Source organism: Pristiophorus japonicus, chromosome 12 (genome assembly GCF_044704955.1).
Source record: "Pristiophorus japonicus isolate sPriJap1 chromosome 12, sPriJap1.hap1, whole genome shotgun sequence".
Lineage (NCBI taxonomy): Eukaryota > Metazoa > Chordata > Chondrichthyes > Pristiophoridae > Pristiophorus > Pristiophorus japonicus.
Window position 1 is genome coordinate 89,688,776 of NC_091988.1, and position 15,865 is coordinate 89,704,640.

The 15,865-nt window shown below is 46.9% G+C and overlaps 1 protein-coding gene across 6 annotated transcripts in view; it reads left to right on the forward strand.

Annotated features, from left to right (window-relative positions):
- The window catches only part of sumf1 (sulfatase modifying factor 1), a 203,638-nt gene that overhangs the window by 76,173 nt on the left and 111,600 nt on the right, over nucleotides 1-15,865 (forward strand). For all 6 annotated transcript variants that reach the window (XM_070895732.1, XM_070895736.1, XM_070895731.1 and 3 more), the window contains one exon: nucleotides 1,155-1,277. In XM_070895732.1, coding sequence (XP_070751833.1) covers nucleotides 1,155-1,277 — 123 coding nt within the window. The remainder of the gene's footprint in view (nucleotides 1-1,154; nucleotides 1,278-15,865) is intronic.

The window sequence follows — 15,865 nt, forward strand, 5'->3', positions numbered from 1 at the left end:
ATGACTGATGTACCATTACACCCAGGTCTCATTGCATCTCCCCTTTTCCTAATCTGCCGCCATTCAAATAATCTGCCTTTGTATTTTTGCCCCTAAAGTGGACAACCTCACATTTATCCACATTATACTGCATCTTCCATGCATTTACCCACTCACCTAACCTGTCCAAGTCACCCTGCAGCCTCTTAGTGTCATCCTCGCAGCTCACAGCACCTCCCACTTTAGTGTCATCTGCAAACTTGGAGATATTACATTCAATTCCTTCATCTAAATCATTAATGTATATTGTAAATAGCTGGGGTCCTCGTACTGAGCCCTGCGGCACCCCACTAGTCACTGCCTGCCATTCTGAAAAGGACCCATTTCTCCCGACTCTCTGCCAACCAGTTCTCTATCCACGTCAGTACATTACCCCCAATACCATGTGTTTTGATTTTACACACCAATCTCTTGTGTGGGACCTTGTCAAAAGCCTTTTGAAAGTCCAAATACACCACATCCACTGGTTCTCCCTTGTCTAATCTACTAGTTACATCCTCAAAAAATTCCAGAAGATTTGTCAAGCATGATTTTCCTTTCATAAATCCATGTGACTTGGACCGATCCTGTCACAGCTTTCTAAATGCGCTGCTATTTCATCTTTAATAATTGATTCCAACATTTTCCCCACTACTGATGTCAGGTTAACCGGTCTATAATTACCCGTTTTCTCTCTGCCTCCTTTTTTAAAAATGCACATCAAAAACAGCAGTGGGTCCTAGGACTGAGCCTTTGGGAATGCTACTGTATACCTCGAGTCAGAAAAACAGCCATTCACCACAACTTTCTGTTTTCTATCCCTTAGCCCATTTTATATCAATGCTGCTACTTCCCTTTGAACCCATGGGCCTTAATTTGCTAACAAGCCGAGTGTGTGGTACTTTATCAAACTGGATTTGAACTCATGTTTTCTGGATTATTAGTCCAACCTCTGGATTACTGGTCCAGTAACATAATCACCACACTACCTGATCTGAGATGGGTTCTGTCTGAGGACTGACAGTTTGGCTGGAATGTTTGGTAGTAATGGTTCATAATGGTGTCTGGTAGTCGTAACTCACTTGTGTTGGAATACTCCATGTGATTATCTCTATTAATGTACTTTGTTGTGTCAGGATGGATCACCCGGTGATGCATGTCTCCTGGAACAATGCAGTGGCATACTGTACCTGGGCAGGGAAACGGCTGCCCACTGAAACTGAATGGGAATATGCCTGCAGAGGAGGACTTGAAAACAGGTAACCATAGAAGACTCATTTTTGTAAACTGTGCAAAATAATATGTGCACTTTTGCTAATTTGATATAAATTTATAGTCTGTAGTACAGAAGGGAAAAGGATTGAAAGAGCAAAGGTAAGTTTTGAGGAGAGTTTTACGACTCCCATCGTGATTCTGGGGATTCACACAATAGTTAATTGGAAAGCGTGGCCTATTTTGTTTTGAGGCCTGTTGATTTACACTTGGTCAGTTACCTAAACACTTCAAGAGAAACATAAGCCTCAGAAAAGGCTTTGCAACCCGTCTGACAGCTATGTCTTTCTGGGCTCAGCCAGCTCGGTCAATAGTGGTGCTACCAAGCCACTCTTGGTGATGGACATTGAAGTCCCCACACAGAGTACATTCTGTGCTCTTCCTACCCTCAGTGCTTCTTCCAAGTGGTGTTCAACATGGAGGAGTACTGATTCATCAACTGAGGGAGGGCAGGAGGTAGTAATCAGCAGGAGGTTTCCTTGCTCATGCTTGACCTGAAGCCATGAGACTCCATAGGGTCCGAAGTCAATATTGAGGACTCCCGGGTCCACTCCCTCCCAACTGTATACCACTGTGCTACCACCTCTGGTGAGTCTGTCCTGCTGCTGGGACAGGACATATCCAGGGATGGTGATGGAGGAGTCTGGGACATTGGCTGAAAGGTATGATTCTGTGAGTATGACTGTATCAGGCTGTTGCTTGACTAGTCTGTGGGACAGCTCTCCCAATTTTGGCACAAATCCCCAGATGTTAGTGAGGAGAACTTTGCAGGGCTGACTGGGCTGGGAGTGCCGTTGTTGTGTCTGAAGGCGGTGCCGAGGTCGATGCCGGGTGGTCCGTCCGTTTTATTATTATTTCGCGTAGCAGTTGTGGCTTGCAAGACTATTTCCGAGGGCAGTTATGTGTCAACCACATGGGATGTAGTATAATCAGCAAATGTACTCACTTTTCCTGACTTGGTTAGATCATGAAACTGTTTCCTGCAATGCATCCAAGGCCTAGCACAACGCTCCTGCTGCTCACCTCCTCAACTGTCTTCAACCACACCTTCTGAGCATAAGAACTAGGAACAGAAGTAGGCCATATGGCCCCTCGAGCCTGCTCCGCCATTCAATAAGATCATGGTTGATCTGATCATGGACTCAGCTCCACTTCCCCGCCCACTCCCCATAACCCCTTATCCCCATATCATTTAAGAAACTGTCTATTTCCATCTTAAATTTATTCAATATCCCAGCTTCCACAGCTCTCTGAGGCAGCGAATTCCACAGATTTACAACCCTCAGAGAAGAAATTTCTCCTCATCTCTGTTTTAAATGGGCGGCCCCTTATTCTAAGATCATGCCCTCTAGTTCTAGTCGCCCCCATCAGTGGAAACATCCTCTCTGCATCCACCTTGTCAAACCCCCTCATAAGCTTATACGTTTTGATAAGATCACCACTCATTCTTCTGAATTCCAACCTACTCAACCTTTCCTCATAAGTCAACCCCTTCATCCCCGGAATCAACCTAGTGAACCTTCTCTGAACTGCCTCCAAAGCAAGTATATCCTTTCTTAAATATGGAAACCAAAACTGCACGCAGTATTCCAAGTTTGGCCTCACCAATACCTTGTATAGCTGTAGCAAGACTTCCCTGCTTTTATACTCCATCCCCTTTGCCATAAAGGCCAAGATTCCATTGGCCTTCCTGATCACTTGCTGTACCTGCATACTATCCTTTTGTGTTTCATACACAAGTACCCCCAGGTCCCGCTGTACTGCAGCACCTTGCAATCTTTCTCCATTTAAATAATAACTTGCTCTTTCATTCTTTCTGCCAAAGTGCATGACCTCCCACTTTCCAACATTATACTCCATCTGCCAAATTTTTACCCACTCACTTAGCCTGTCTATGTCCTTTTGCAGATTTTTTGTGTCCTCCTCACACATTGCTTTTCCTCCCATCTTTGTATTATCAGAAAACTTTGCTACGTTACACTCAGTCCCTTTTTCCAAGTCGTTAATATAGATTGTAAATAGGTGGGGTCCCAGCACTGATCCCTGCGGCACCCCACTAGTTACTGGTTGCCAATGAGAGAATGAACCATTTATCCTGACTCTCTGTTCTCTGTTAGTTAGCCAATCCTCTAACCATGCTAATATATTACCCCCAAACCAGTGACCTTTTCTCTTGTGCAGTAACCTTTAATGTGGCACCTTGTCAAATGCCTTCTGGAAGTCCAAATACACCACATCCACTGGCTCCCCTTTATCCACCCTGTTCGTTACATCCTTGGTGAGAGCTGCGGGTTTCTTTTCTCATAGCTGGGAAAAGTATGTCCCTCCTTCTCCTGTTGACAGCACACAGCCTAATTCAAGCACTGTGGCATTGAATCATGGTGCTGCCCTTGCTCTATGTCCACCATCCATCCTGAATACCTCCAATTGCCATTTGTGGACTGTCACCTTCGATACAGCTGAGATCGTGTCATGTGGGTGAGGATCACGCCTGCCATGCAGCTTGGAAACTCGAAATCCAGAAGTCGAAGTTAATTGGTAATTTTTCAGGCTATGTTATAATTATTTTTAAAACAATTGCACTGTAATTCCTGCAACGTGCTGAGGTTTACATTTTTTTTTCATGTTAATTGGTTCACTTGAGTTGAGATTCCGATCTGCTGAGTTGACTTCCGGATTTCACCCACACAATTCCACCCCCACGCTTGCAAGGCACCTTCATATTAATACCAGGGGCCATTAGAGTCTGTAGGTATTGTTTCATATAATGCAGTTGTGTTGCACTTCAGTAGTGAGCAAAATGCACAAATACAATAGATAAGTCAAGGTAATTTTCATTAAATATTAAAACAACAAAGGCACAGTTGTATTAAAGGATGTTGAGATCTTTGGAGGAGGAAGGGAGATGGCTGAGTGGCTTCATCGAAGCGATGAATTCCAGATGACCGGTTCATGGAGACTGAAAAGGGCGCCCGACAGTCCCGGAGCAGTGGGACGAGGAATAACCTGTTGTCTGAGGAGCAGAGGTGTGTGTCTTTTTCCCCCACCGCCCCCCCCCCCCATCCACCCACCCCGTCCCCACCTCCACTCATCTGCTGTTGAAGCACTCATCTATGCCTTTTGTTACCTCTAGACTTGCCTATTCAAATGCACTCCGAGCTGGCCTCCCTTCTTCCACCCTCGTGAGCTCATTCAAAGCTCTGCTGCCTATGTACTCCACTGTACTGAACCCTCCACTAGCCGGCCAGATGCAAATACTACTTATCCTTGAAACCTCATTCCCAATCTTTGAATATTCACATGGGATCAGCCCTCATTAATATTACTGCAAAAACCTATGCTGGAACCAAAAACAAGCCTTAATAATAAAGCAATGATAAAAGCCCTTTGTTGAGTCACTGGAGCTGGCTGCGCTGAAACATAACTCCCTGATTGTTGGGAACATGGCTGTTTTGGAGACTGGACAAGGGCTCAATTATGAAGGGCTTTGATAGAGTAAATAGGGAGAAATTGTTTCCAATGGCAGGATGGCCAGGGCAGAGGTCACCAATTTAAGATAATTGGCTAAAGAACCAAAGTGGAGCTTTGGAGAAATTGTTTCACGCGGCAAGTTGTTATTGTTATGTATGCAACCCTAGTTAACCTGTATCATACCGCCATCAGAGGGCATACCTGTTGGAGTCCCAAGGGATCCCAGCATCCCTCTGGAGCACTGTATATAAGCAGGCATCCCATGCTATACCAACACTCTGGAATACGAATAAAGGAGCTAAGTTCACACTTACTCATGTCTACAGTACTCAGTTACATTACTTTATTATGAGCATAACAGCTGGCGATGAGATAACGAACAATCATGCGAAAATGCAGAGAACTGTTGGTATCCTGGAGAAATTCTCAGAAGGGGACAATTGGAAGGCCTTCGTGGAGTGACTCGACCAATACTTCATGGCCAACGAGCTGGAAGGGGACGAGAACGCTGCCAAGTGAAGGTCAAACGTCCTCACTGTCTGTGGGGCAACAACCTATGGCCTCATGAAGAATCTTCTAGTTCCAATGAAACCAACAACCAAATCGTATGGTGAACTGTGTACACTGGTCCGGGAGCACCTAAATCCAAAGGAAAGCGTTCTGATGGCAAGGTATCAATTTTACACATGTCACCGGTCTGAAGGCTAAGAAGTGGCGAGCTATGTAGCCGAACAAGTACTTTGGTTCGGTATTCACGAAGGAGGACACAAACAACCTTCCGGTTATAAAAGGGGTCGGGGGGTCTAGTAAGGAGGAGGAACTGAGGGAAATCCTTATTAGCCGGGAAATTGTGTAGGGGAAATTGATGGGATTGAAGGCCGATAAATCCCCAGGGCCTGATGGACTGCATCCCAGAGTACTTAAGGAGGTGGCCTTGGAAATAGCGGATGCATTGACAGTCATTTTCCAATATTCCATTGACTCTGGATCAGTTCCTATAGAGTGGAGGGTAGCCAATGTAACCCCACTTTTTAAAAAAAGGAGGGAGAGAGAAAACAGGGAATTATAGACCGGTCAGCCTGACCTCAGTAGTGGGTAAAATGATGGAATCAATTATTAAGGATGTCATAGCAGCGCATTTGGAAAGAGGTGACATGATAGGTCCAAGTCAGCATGGATTTGTGAAAGGGAAATCATGCTTGACAAATCTTCTGGAATTTTTTGAGGATGTTTCCAGTAGAGTGGACAAGGGAGAACCAGTTGATGTGGTATATTTGGACTTTCAGAAGGCGTTCGACAAGGTCCCACACAAGAGATTGATGTGCAAAGTTAGAGCACATGGGATTGGGGGTAGTGTGCTGACATGGATTGAGAACTGGTTGTCAGACAGGAAGCAAAGAGTAGGAGTAAATGGGTACTTTCAGAATGGCAGGCAGTGACTAGTGGGGTACCGCAAGGTTCTGTGCTGGGGCCCCAGCTGTTTACACTGTACATTAATGATTTAGATGAGGGGATTAAATGTAGTATCTCCAAATTTGCGGATGACACTAAGTTGGGTGGCAGTGTGAGCTGCGAGGAGGATGCTGTGAGGCTGCAGAGCGACTTGGATAGGTTAGGTGAGTGGGCAAATGCATGGCAGATGAAGTATAATGTGGATAAATGTGAGGTTATCCACTTTGGTGGTAAAAACAGAGAGACAGACTATTATCTGAATGGTGACAGATTAGGAAAAGGGGAGGTGCAACGAGACCTGGGTGTCATGGTACATCAGTCATTGAAGGTTGGCATGCAGGTACAGCAGGCGGTTAAGAAAGCAAATGACATGTTGGCCTTCATAGCAAGGGGATTTGAGTACAGGGGCAGGGAGGTGTTGCTACAGTTGTACAGGGCATTGGTGAGGCCACACTTGGAGTATTGAGTACAGTTTTGGTCTCCTAACCTGAGGAAGGACATTCTTGCTATTGAGGGAGTGCAGCGAAGGTTCACCAGACTGATTCCCGGGATGGCGGGACTGACCTATCAAGAAAGACTGGATCAACTGGGCTTGTATTCACTGGAGTTCAGAAGAATGAGAGGGGAACTCATAGAAACATTTATAATACTGACGGGGTTAGACAGGTTAGATGCAGGAAGAATGTTCCCAATGTTGGGGAAGTCCAGAACCAGAGGTCACAGTCTAAGGATAAGGGGTAAGCCATTTAGGACCGAGATGCGGAGGAACTTCTTCACCCAGAGAGTGGTGAACCTGTGGAATTCTCTACCACAGAAAGTTGTTGAGGCCAATTCACTAAATATATTCAAAAAGGAGTTAGAATGAGGTCCTTACTACTAGGGGGATCAAGGGGTATGGCGAGAAAGCAGGAATGGGGTACTGAAGTTGAATGTTCAGCCATGAACTCATTGAATGGCGGTGCAGGCTAGAAGGGCCGAATGGCCTACTCCTGCACCTATTTTCTATGTTTCTATGAACTAAGGTGCCTTGCAGGACAATATGAATTCAATGGATTCCTTGAGCAAATGCTAAGAGACTTCTTTTTGCTTGGCATTGGCCATGAGGTTATCCTTCGCAAACTATTGATTGTTGAAACACCGAACCTGAGCAAAGCCATAACGATAGCCCAGGCATTTATGTCCACCAGCAATAAGACCAAACAAATTCTGCAGCACACAGGTTTCGGCAAGTACTGTACACAAAGTAACGTCGTTTTCAGGCAGGAATGGATATGGCGGAACGTACATGCCTGCAGCTGCACGACCTCAGATGACCCAGAGTCCGCCATCAAAAGCGAGACAGTTAACACCTTGTTGACGCTGCGGAGGTGATCATTGAGCCCATCAATGTCACTTCAAACACCTATGCGTGCAAAGGCTGTGGAACAATGGGACACCTCCAGCGAATGTATAGCCGAGCTGCAAACCCTGCAAACCACCACATTGCAGAGGAGGGTCGATCCATGGTGGATCAAGCTGAACTAGAGACATGAACCGAGGAGGCGAAGTGTATGGGATACACACCTTCACCACGAAATGTCCACCGATCATGTTAAAAGTCGAACAGGACGGAATTCCAGTATCCATGGAACAGGACACTGGTGTGAGTCAGTCCATCATGAGCAAAAAGGCCTTCGACAGGCTGTGGTGCAACAAGGCACACAGGCCCAAGCTTAGCCCCATTCATACCAAGCTAAGAACTTACACGAAAGAGCTGATCCCATTTATTGGCAGCGCAGCAGTAAAAGTCTCCTATGATGGAGCAGTGCATGAACTCCCACTATGGATTGTACCAGGAGATGGCCCCACACTGTTCGGCTGGTTGGGAAAAATCCGCTGGAACTGGGACGACATCCGAGCGCTTTCGTCCGTCGACGACGCCTCGTGCCCAGGTTTTGAGCAAGTTCCCGTTGTTGTTTGAGCCAGGCATTGGAAGTTCCTCAGGGGCGAAGGTGCAGGTCCACTTGGTTCCCGGTACACGACCCATCCACCACAAGGCATGGGCGATGCCATATATGATGCGAGAGAAAGTGAAAATTGAGCTGGACAGGCTGCAGAGAGAAGGCATCATCGCGCCGGTGGAGTTCAACGAGTGGGCCAGTCCGATTGTTCCGGTTCACAAAGACGATGGCACGGTTAGAACTTGTGGACTATAAAGTAACAATTAACCGTTTTTCGCTACAGGACCAGAACCCGCTACCCAAGGCAGATGACCTATTTGCGACCCTGACTGGAGGAAAAACGTTCAAGTTGGACCTGACCTCGGCCTACATGATGCAGGAGCTGGCGGAATCTTCGAAAGGCCTCACCTGCATCAACATGCACAAAGGTCTGTTCATCTACAATAGATGCCCGTTTGGGATTCGATCGGCCACGGCAATTTTTCAAAGGAACATGGAGAGCCTGCTAAAGTCGGTTCCGCGCACCGTGGTTTTCCAGGACGACATACTGGCCACAGGTCTGGACACCATCGAACACTTGCAGAACCTGGAAGAGGTTCTAAGTCGGCTAGATTGCGTGGGACTCGAGTTGAAATGCTCGAAGTGTGTTTTCCTGGCGCCAGAGGTCGTGTCCTGAGGGAGAAGAATCGCGGCAGACGGCATCAGATCCACCGACGCCAAGACGGAGTCCATCAAGAACGTGCCGAGACCACAGAACATGACGGAGCTGCGGTCGTTCCTGGTACTCCAACTATTTTGGTAATTTCCTACCTGGGTTAAACACCTTATTATAACCCCTACATGTGCTGCTATGCAATGGAGTGACTGGGTATGGGGAAAATCACAAGAAGCTGCGTTTGAGAAAGCCAGAAATCTGTTATGTTCCAACAAATTGCTTGTTCTGTATAACCCATGTAAATGTTTAGTGCTAGCTTGCGATGCGTCTTCGGACTGGGTCGGCTGTGTGTTACAACAAGCAAACTAATCGGGAATATTACAACTGGTCGCCTATGCGTCCAGGAGTTTGTCCAAGGCCAAAAAACCGACAGCATGATTGAAAAAGAAGCTCTGGCATGCGTTTACGGGGTGAAAAAATGTACCAGTATCTGTTTGGTCTCAAGTTTGAGTTAGAAACTGACCATAAGCCGCTTATCGCTATTCTCGGAGAGCAAAGGGATTGATACCAATGTCTCTGCCCGCATCGTAAGATGGTCGCTCACGCTGTCTGCATATAACTATGTAATCCGGCACAGAGAACTGCGCTGCCGCTCTGTCGGCTACCATTGTCCACCACCGGGGTGGAAATGGCACAGTCTGCAGACTTGCTTTTAGTGATAGATACATTTGAAAACGAAAAGTCACCTGTAACAGCCTGCCAGATCAGGACCTGGACCAGCCAGGATCCTTTACTGTTCCTTGTAAAAAAAAAAAAACTGTGCCCTCCATGGGAGCTGGTCCATTGTCCCAGCGGAGATGCATGAAGAGATCAAGCCGTTCCAACGCGCAAAGACGAAATGTCCATACAGGCGAACTGTTTTTTGTGGGGTAATTGCGTAGTTTTGCCTAAGAAAGGCAGGGAAATGTTCATACGTGACCTTCACAGTATCCACCCAGGCATAATAATGATGAAAGTTATAGCCAGATCCCCATGTGTGGTGGCCCGGCATCGACTCAGATTTGGAGTCATGCCTGCGCCAATGCAACACTTGCTCTCAACTGAGCAATGCACCCAGAGAGGCACCGCTAAGTTTGTGGTCATGGCCCTCCAAACCATGGTCTAGGATCCACGTTGACTTTGCAGGCCCGTTTCTAGACAAAATGTTTTTGGTTGTTGTGGATGCTTATTCAAAATGTATTGGGTGTGTAATCATGTCTGTAAGCACATCCACTGCCACCATCGAAAGCCTACGAACCATGTTCGCCATGCACAGCTTGCCTGATGTCCTTGTCAGCGACAACGGGCCGTGCTTCACCAGTGCTGAATTCAAGGAATTCATGACCTGCAATAGGATCAAGTATGTCACATCTGCCCCGTTCAAGCACGCATCCAACAGCCAGGCAGAACGGGCAGTCCAAACCATCAAGCAAAGCTTGAAACGTGTGTCAGAAGGCTCCCTGCAGACCCGCCTGTCCTGAGTCCTGCTCAGCTATCGCACTAGACCCCACTAGCTCACCGGAGTTCCCCCAGCCAAGCTGCTCATGAAAAGGGCGCTCAAAACAAGGCTCTCTCTTGTCCACCCTGATCTCCATGATCACATCGAGGGCAGACGGTATCAACAAAGTATGTATCATGATCTTGCAAACTTGTCATGTGATATTGAAGTCAATGATCCTGTATTTGTACTCAACTATGGACATGATCCCAAATGGCTTGCTGGCACTGTCATAGCCAAAGAAGGGAGTAGGGTGTTTCAGGTCAAACTTGCTAATGCACTAACTTGCAGAAAGCATTTGGACCAAACCAAACTGCGATTCACAAACAGCCACGAGCAACCTGAAGAAGACACCGCCAACTTTGACTCTCCAACACACACACAAGCGGCAACCGACATCACGGTTGACCACAAAGCTGAACTCAACATCCCCAGCAGCCCGGCAAGGCCAGCTGGCCAGCAGCCCAGCGAAGAACCAACCAACTCACCCACACCTGCATTTGTACTGAGACGATCGACAAGGGAGCAAAAGGCCCCAGATCGTCTCACCCTGTAAATAAGTGTACTATTGATTTTGGGAGGGAGTGATGTATGCAACTCTAGGTAACCTGTATCATACCGCCAGCAGAGGGCATACCTGTCCCAAGGGATCCTAGCATATATAAGCAGGCCTCCCATGCTGTAACAACACTCTGGAGTTTGAATAAAGGAGCTAAGGTCACACTTACTCGCCTACAGTACTCAGCTACATTACTTATGAGCATAACAGTTGTGATATTGAATGCACTGCCTGAAAAGGTGCTAGAAGCAGATTTAATAATTTTCCAGAATGGAACTGGATAAATACCTTAACGAGGAAAAACTACAGGGCTAATGTGAAAGATTAGGGGAGTGACACGAATTGGATCGCTCCTTCTAAGATCTGGTACAGGCACAATGGGCCATATGGCCTCCTCCTGTGCTCTGATAAAGCTTGAATAGTCCATAAGAAAACATTGGCCCTTTGGAAAAGTGGAGATTTCCACCCACCCCTACTGACTGGAGTAACACCAAATGATTGTAGGCAGACAACCCCCTCCCACTGAGTTTTACTGAGAGTCCTCCACCCTCTCTCCCCATCACCCGTCTGCCCCCCACTGAACAAACAAACAATCCCTCTTTCCCCTCCGACCACCCCACAGAGCAACAAAACGGGCCCTCTGCCTACTATACCCTCTGCTTCACCCCCGCCCCAACCCCGAGGACTGGAAGATGACTGTGGAGTGGGGGATGGGAGCGACAATGCCTGGACTCGGTATTCGTTGTTCTGCCGCACAGAGAATGCACTTTTATACAAGTTGCCTACATAAGAGGCTGTGGAATGCCAGAGTATTTTTTTTAAAGCCATCTAATTTCCCATAAAGGTCAAACCATTGCGAATCAAGTACTGACTGGGCTGAAGGATGGGTTTGTTAGTGTATGTGGTGCTTTGATTGCTTTGCACACTGCAAAAATGCTGCAGATTTTTGGGGGGTAATGAAGTCCAAAATCATCTGAAAGGCTGTAGAATGCTGCAAGTTATAGGCAGTCTAATTTAGCGACCCTTGAATAAGATTCAGCAGCATTATAGCGTTGTTGTTAAAGACTCTCTATTGCTAGTCAGAGTAGGAATCGCAGGATAGCTCAGATGAATACGTGGCTTGAGGAGTGGTGCAGAAGGGAGGGATTCAAATTCCTGGGACATTGGAACCGGTTCTGGGGGAGGTGGGACTAGTACAAACCGGACGATCTGCACCTGGGCAGGACCGGAACCAATGTCCTAGGGGGAGTGTGTGCTAATGCTGTTGGGGAGGAGTTAAACTAATATGGCAGGGGGATGGGAACCTATGCAGGGAGACAGAGGGAAGTAGAATGGGGGCAGAAGTATGATGATTTGTTTATCATAACTTTTTCATTAAGGAGGGAGAAGTGTAATATATATAGCTCCACTCAGTGGACTATTATGGTAATACAGCCATTACATTACAGAGATAGAGAGGTGCAAGGTCATGGAGGGGTTTAAAAATAAAGATGAGAATTTTTAAATCGAGGCTTTGCTTAACCTGGAGCTACTGTAGGGCAGCGAGCACAGGGTGATGGGTGAGTGGGACTTGGTGTGAGTTAAGAAACAGACAGACGAGTTTTGGATGACCTCAATTTTACGCAGGGTAGAGTGTGGGAGGCTGGCCAGGTGTGTGTTGGAATAGTCAAGTCTAGAGGTAACAAAGGCATGGATGAGGGTTTCAGCAGATGAGCTGAGGCAGGGACGGAGACGGGCGATGTTGGGGAGGTGGAAATCGGCAGTCTTACATGGCGTGATTATGTGGTCGGAAGCTCATTTCAAGGTTAAATATGACACTAACGTTGCGAACAGTCTGGTTTAGCCTCAGACAGATGCTCGGGAGAGGAATGGAGAGGTGGCTCGGAAACAGAGTTTGTCGTGGGGACCAAAGACAATGGCTTCGGTCTTCCCAATTTTTAGTTGGAGAAAATTTCTGCTCATCCAGTACTGGATGTCTGACAATTTAGAGACCGTGGAGGGGTCGAGCAAAGTGGTGATGACATCGACCTGGGTGTTATCGGCATACATGTGGAAACTGATGATGTGGCCGAGGAGCAGCATATAGATGAGAAATTGGAGAGAGCCAAGGATAGATCCTTGGGGGACACTAAGGGTAACGATGCGGAGGCGTAAAGAGAAGCTGTTGCAGGTGATTCTCTGGCTATGATTAGATAGATAAGAATGGAACCAGACGAGCGCAGTCCTACCCGGCTGGTTGATGGTAGAGAGGTGTTGGACGAGGTTGGAGTGGTCAACCGTGCCAAAGGCTGTAGACAAGTCGAGAAGGACGAGGAGAGATCGTTTACCTTGTCAGTCACAACGAATGTCATTTGTAACTTTGATCAGAGCTGTTGCGGTACTGTGGCAGGGGCGGAACCTCATCGGAAGGATTCAAACATGGAGTTCCGGGAAAGGTGGGCACGGATTTGGGAGGCGACAACACATTTGAGAACTTTGGAGAGGAAATGGAGGTTGGAGATGGGGCGGTAGTTTGCGAAGACGGAGCGGTCAAGGGTTGATTTTTTGAGGAGAGGGATGATGATGGCAGATTTGAGGGAGAGGGAGGGAATTCCAGAGCCATGGTAGCCGATGGTAGAGCCATTAAAATCAGTAATGTTGAAGAGGCCAGAATTGGAGGAGCACAGATATCTGAGGATTGTAGGGCTAGAGGTGAGGCTATGGTGGGATTTGAAAGGATAAGAATTTTAAAATCAAGGTTTTTCTTAACTGGGAGGCAATGTAGGTCAGCGACCACAGGGGTGATGGGTGAATGGGACTTGGTACGAGTTAGGACACGGGCAGCAGAGTTTTGGATGATATCAACTTTACAGAGGGAAGAAAGTGGGAGGCGGCCAGGAATTGGAACAGTCAAGTCTAGAGGTAACCAAGGATTTCAGCAGCAGGTGAGCTGGGTTTATTGGCCCCATAGTTCTTTCAGGATGTTGGTCACTCCACGTTTATAATCTATTACTCGTCCGCCTCCCATAACATTGCACATGGAGTCCAGCCCAAGTGTCGAGTTCGGATGGAGTAGGGTGCGAAGGCAGAAGTTAATTGGATCTGGGCGCACAGAGATGGTGGATCTCCCTTGGCTTTTCTCACAGCGGGGCCCTCTTGACCTGATCTCTGTGCCTTCCTAATTGTGAGATCTATGACTCTTTGTATTTTGTCAGAGAAATCTTTTTTTTTCCTGATGTCTGGATTTTCCCTGACCCTTGTGCTTTTCCTTCTATCGTTGTCATTTTTTTGTTTCTACCTGTGGCTTGGTCTTTGAGTGTCCATATATTTCTGGGTTGCTGTGCCTGATTCCCCTCTCTGTGTTGTGGATGTTTATTTATGTTTCCTGCTTCTTCCATCCATGTGGATGGAGTTTCGGGACGTTTGCGCTCCGGGTTCTGACCCTCCGTGGCGGAAAATGGGGCGGTGAGGTCTTCTGCGTCCGGCCGCGATCCTCCGGTCTGGTTTTGCGGCGGCGGGTAGAAGCATTGCCGGGAAGAGCTGCGCCGGGTGTGCAACGGCTCTCGTGGTGACACCGGCAGTAGTTTCGACTTTCCCCCAACCCGTACGTCCCGAAATGTGCGCTGTGATGACCGCCAGGGAAAACGCAACGGTCCAGCCCTGTCTGCGGTGGTGAGGTAGATAAACTGCAAAAAAGGTAAGTTCCAGGGTGTATTCTTTTATTTTTTTTGTAGCGATTTGTGTTATGGTGATGTGGGCAATGTTTTTTGTGAATTTTTTTTTTAGGTTTCTTTTCCCCTCCCGAGGCCTCTCTCGGAGCATTCCCGGCCCCGCACTTCAGTTGGCAAGGTTCCCATTTTTGCACCACAAAAGTTGTACAACGCCTCCCTTTGCGCTCAGGGCCCAGATGGGAAAAATTTCTCCACACAGTAACTTTCCCGTCCGCCTCCGTCTTCACCCTGAAAACGTCAAACCTGAAAATCCAGCCCTTTGTTTCTTTACCTTGCCACCTTTCTCTCTCTCTCTCTCTCTCTCCCTTGATCTTTGACTGTCTCTTTTTCTATCTCTCTTCTCATGAATACCTTTTGCTAATCGCTGTGATTAAATGTGTGTATCTCTGTTCACCCATCTCTCTCTCTCTCTCTCTCTCTCTTTCTCTCTCAAATGTTTGAGATCTTGCTATCAATTTCTCTGTGCCCTGAATCTGTCTGTCTTTAAGCTTACTTGATTGCTTTCTCTTCTTCCCCCCCCCCCCCCCCCCCGCCTTGCTCTCTTCCTCCCTCTCTCTACTCTCAATATCGGCCTGTCTCTGTTTCCCTTAATAGAATGATACAGCACAGAAGGAGGCCATTCGCCCCATCATGCCTGTTTCTTCCCCAATCTCTCTCTAATCCCAGTATATTTGTCTTTCTGTGTGTCTCTTATTTTTCTGTCCCAGCATTGTGGTGAGTGTAAATTTTCTAACAACATTTTGGCTGTGTATCGCAAACTGCGAATTTAGACTTTCTGGGTCATCCAGATAAAAGGCTTTGAGTGCTGAGGTAGACAGGAAAGTGTTAAGTGAGATTTAGAGACATTAAACTAGTTACAAAATTCCTGCTGGATTTGTTATAATTGCAGACTTATTAACGGGGAAATTATTCACCTGCAGCTTTCTGCTCTGAGACCATTTTTGCAATCTTAACTGAATTATTTTTACAGTACAATTCTTTCATTGATTTGTCCTCGACAGTGGCATCTCATAATGAAAAACAGTGTTGTAGTTTGATTGATAGATTCAGTTCAGCATATATTTTACATTCGTTGTGTACCTCATCAAAATGCCCATTTGTAATATGTCAGCCTAGAGTGTAAAATGTTGTCAGGCTCTTTGATCCTGTGGGCACACCAGGACCAACGTTTCCTCTAAACTGCGCATGTGCGCCGCCATGCAAGGAATCGCTCACAGGCTTTCTCATTGGAAAAACCGTGCATGGGCAAAA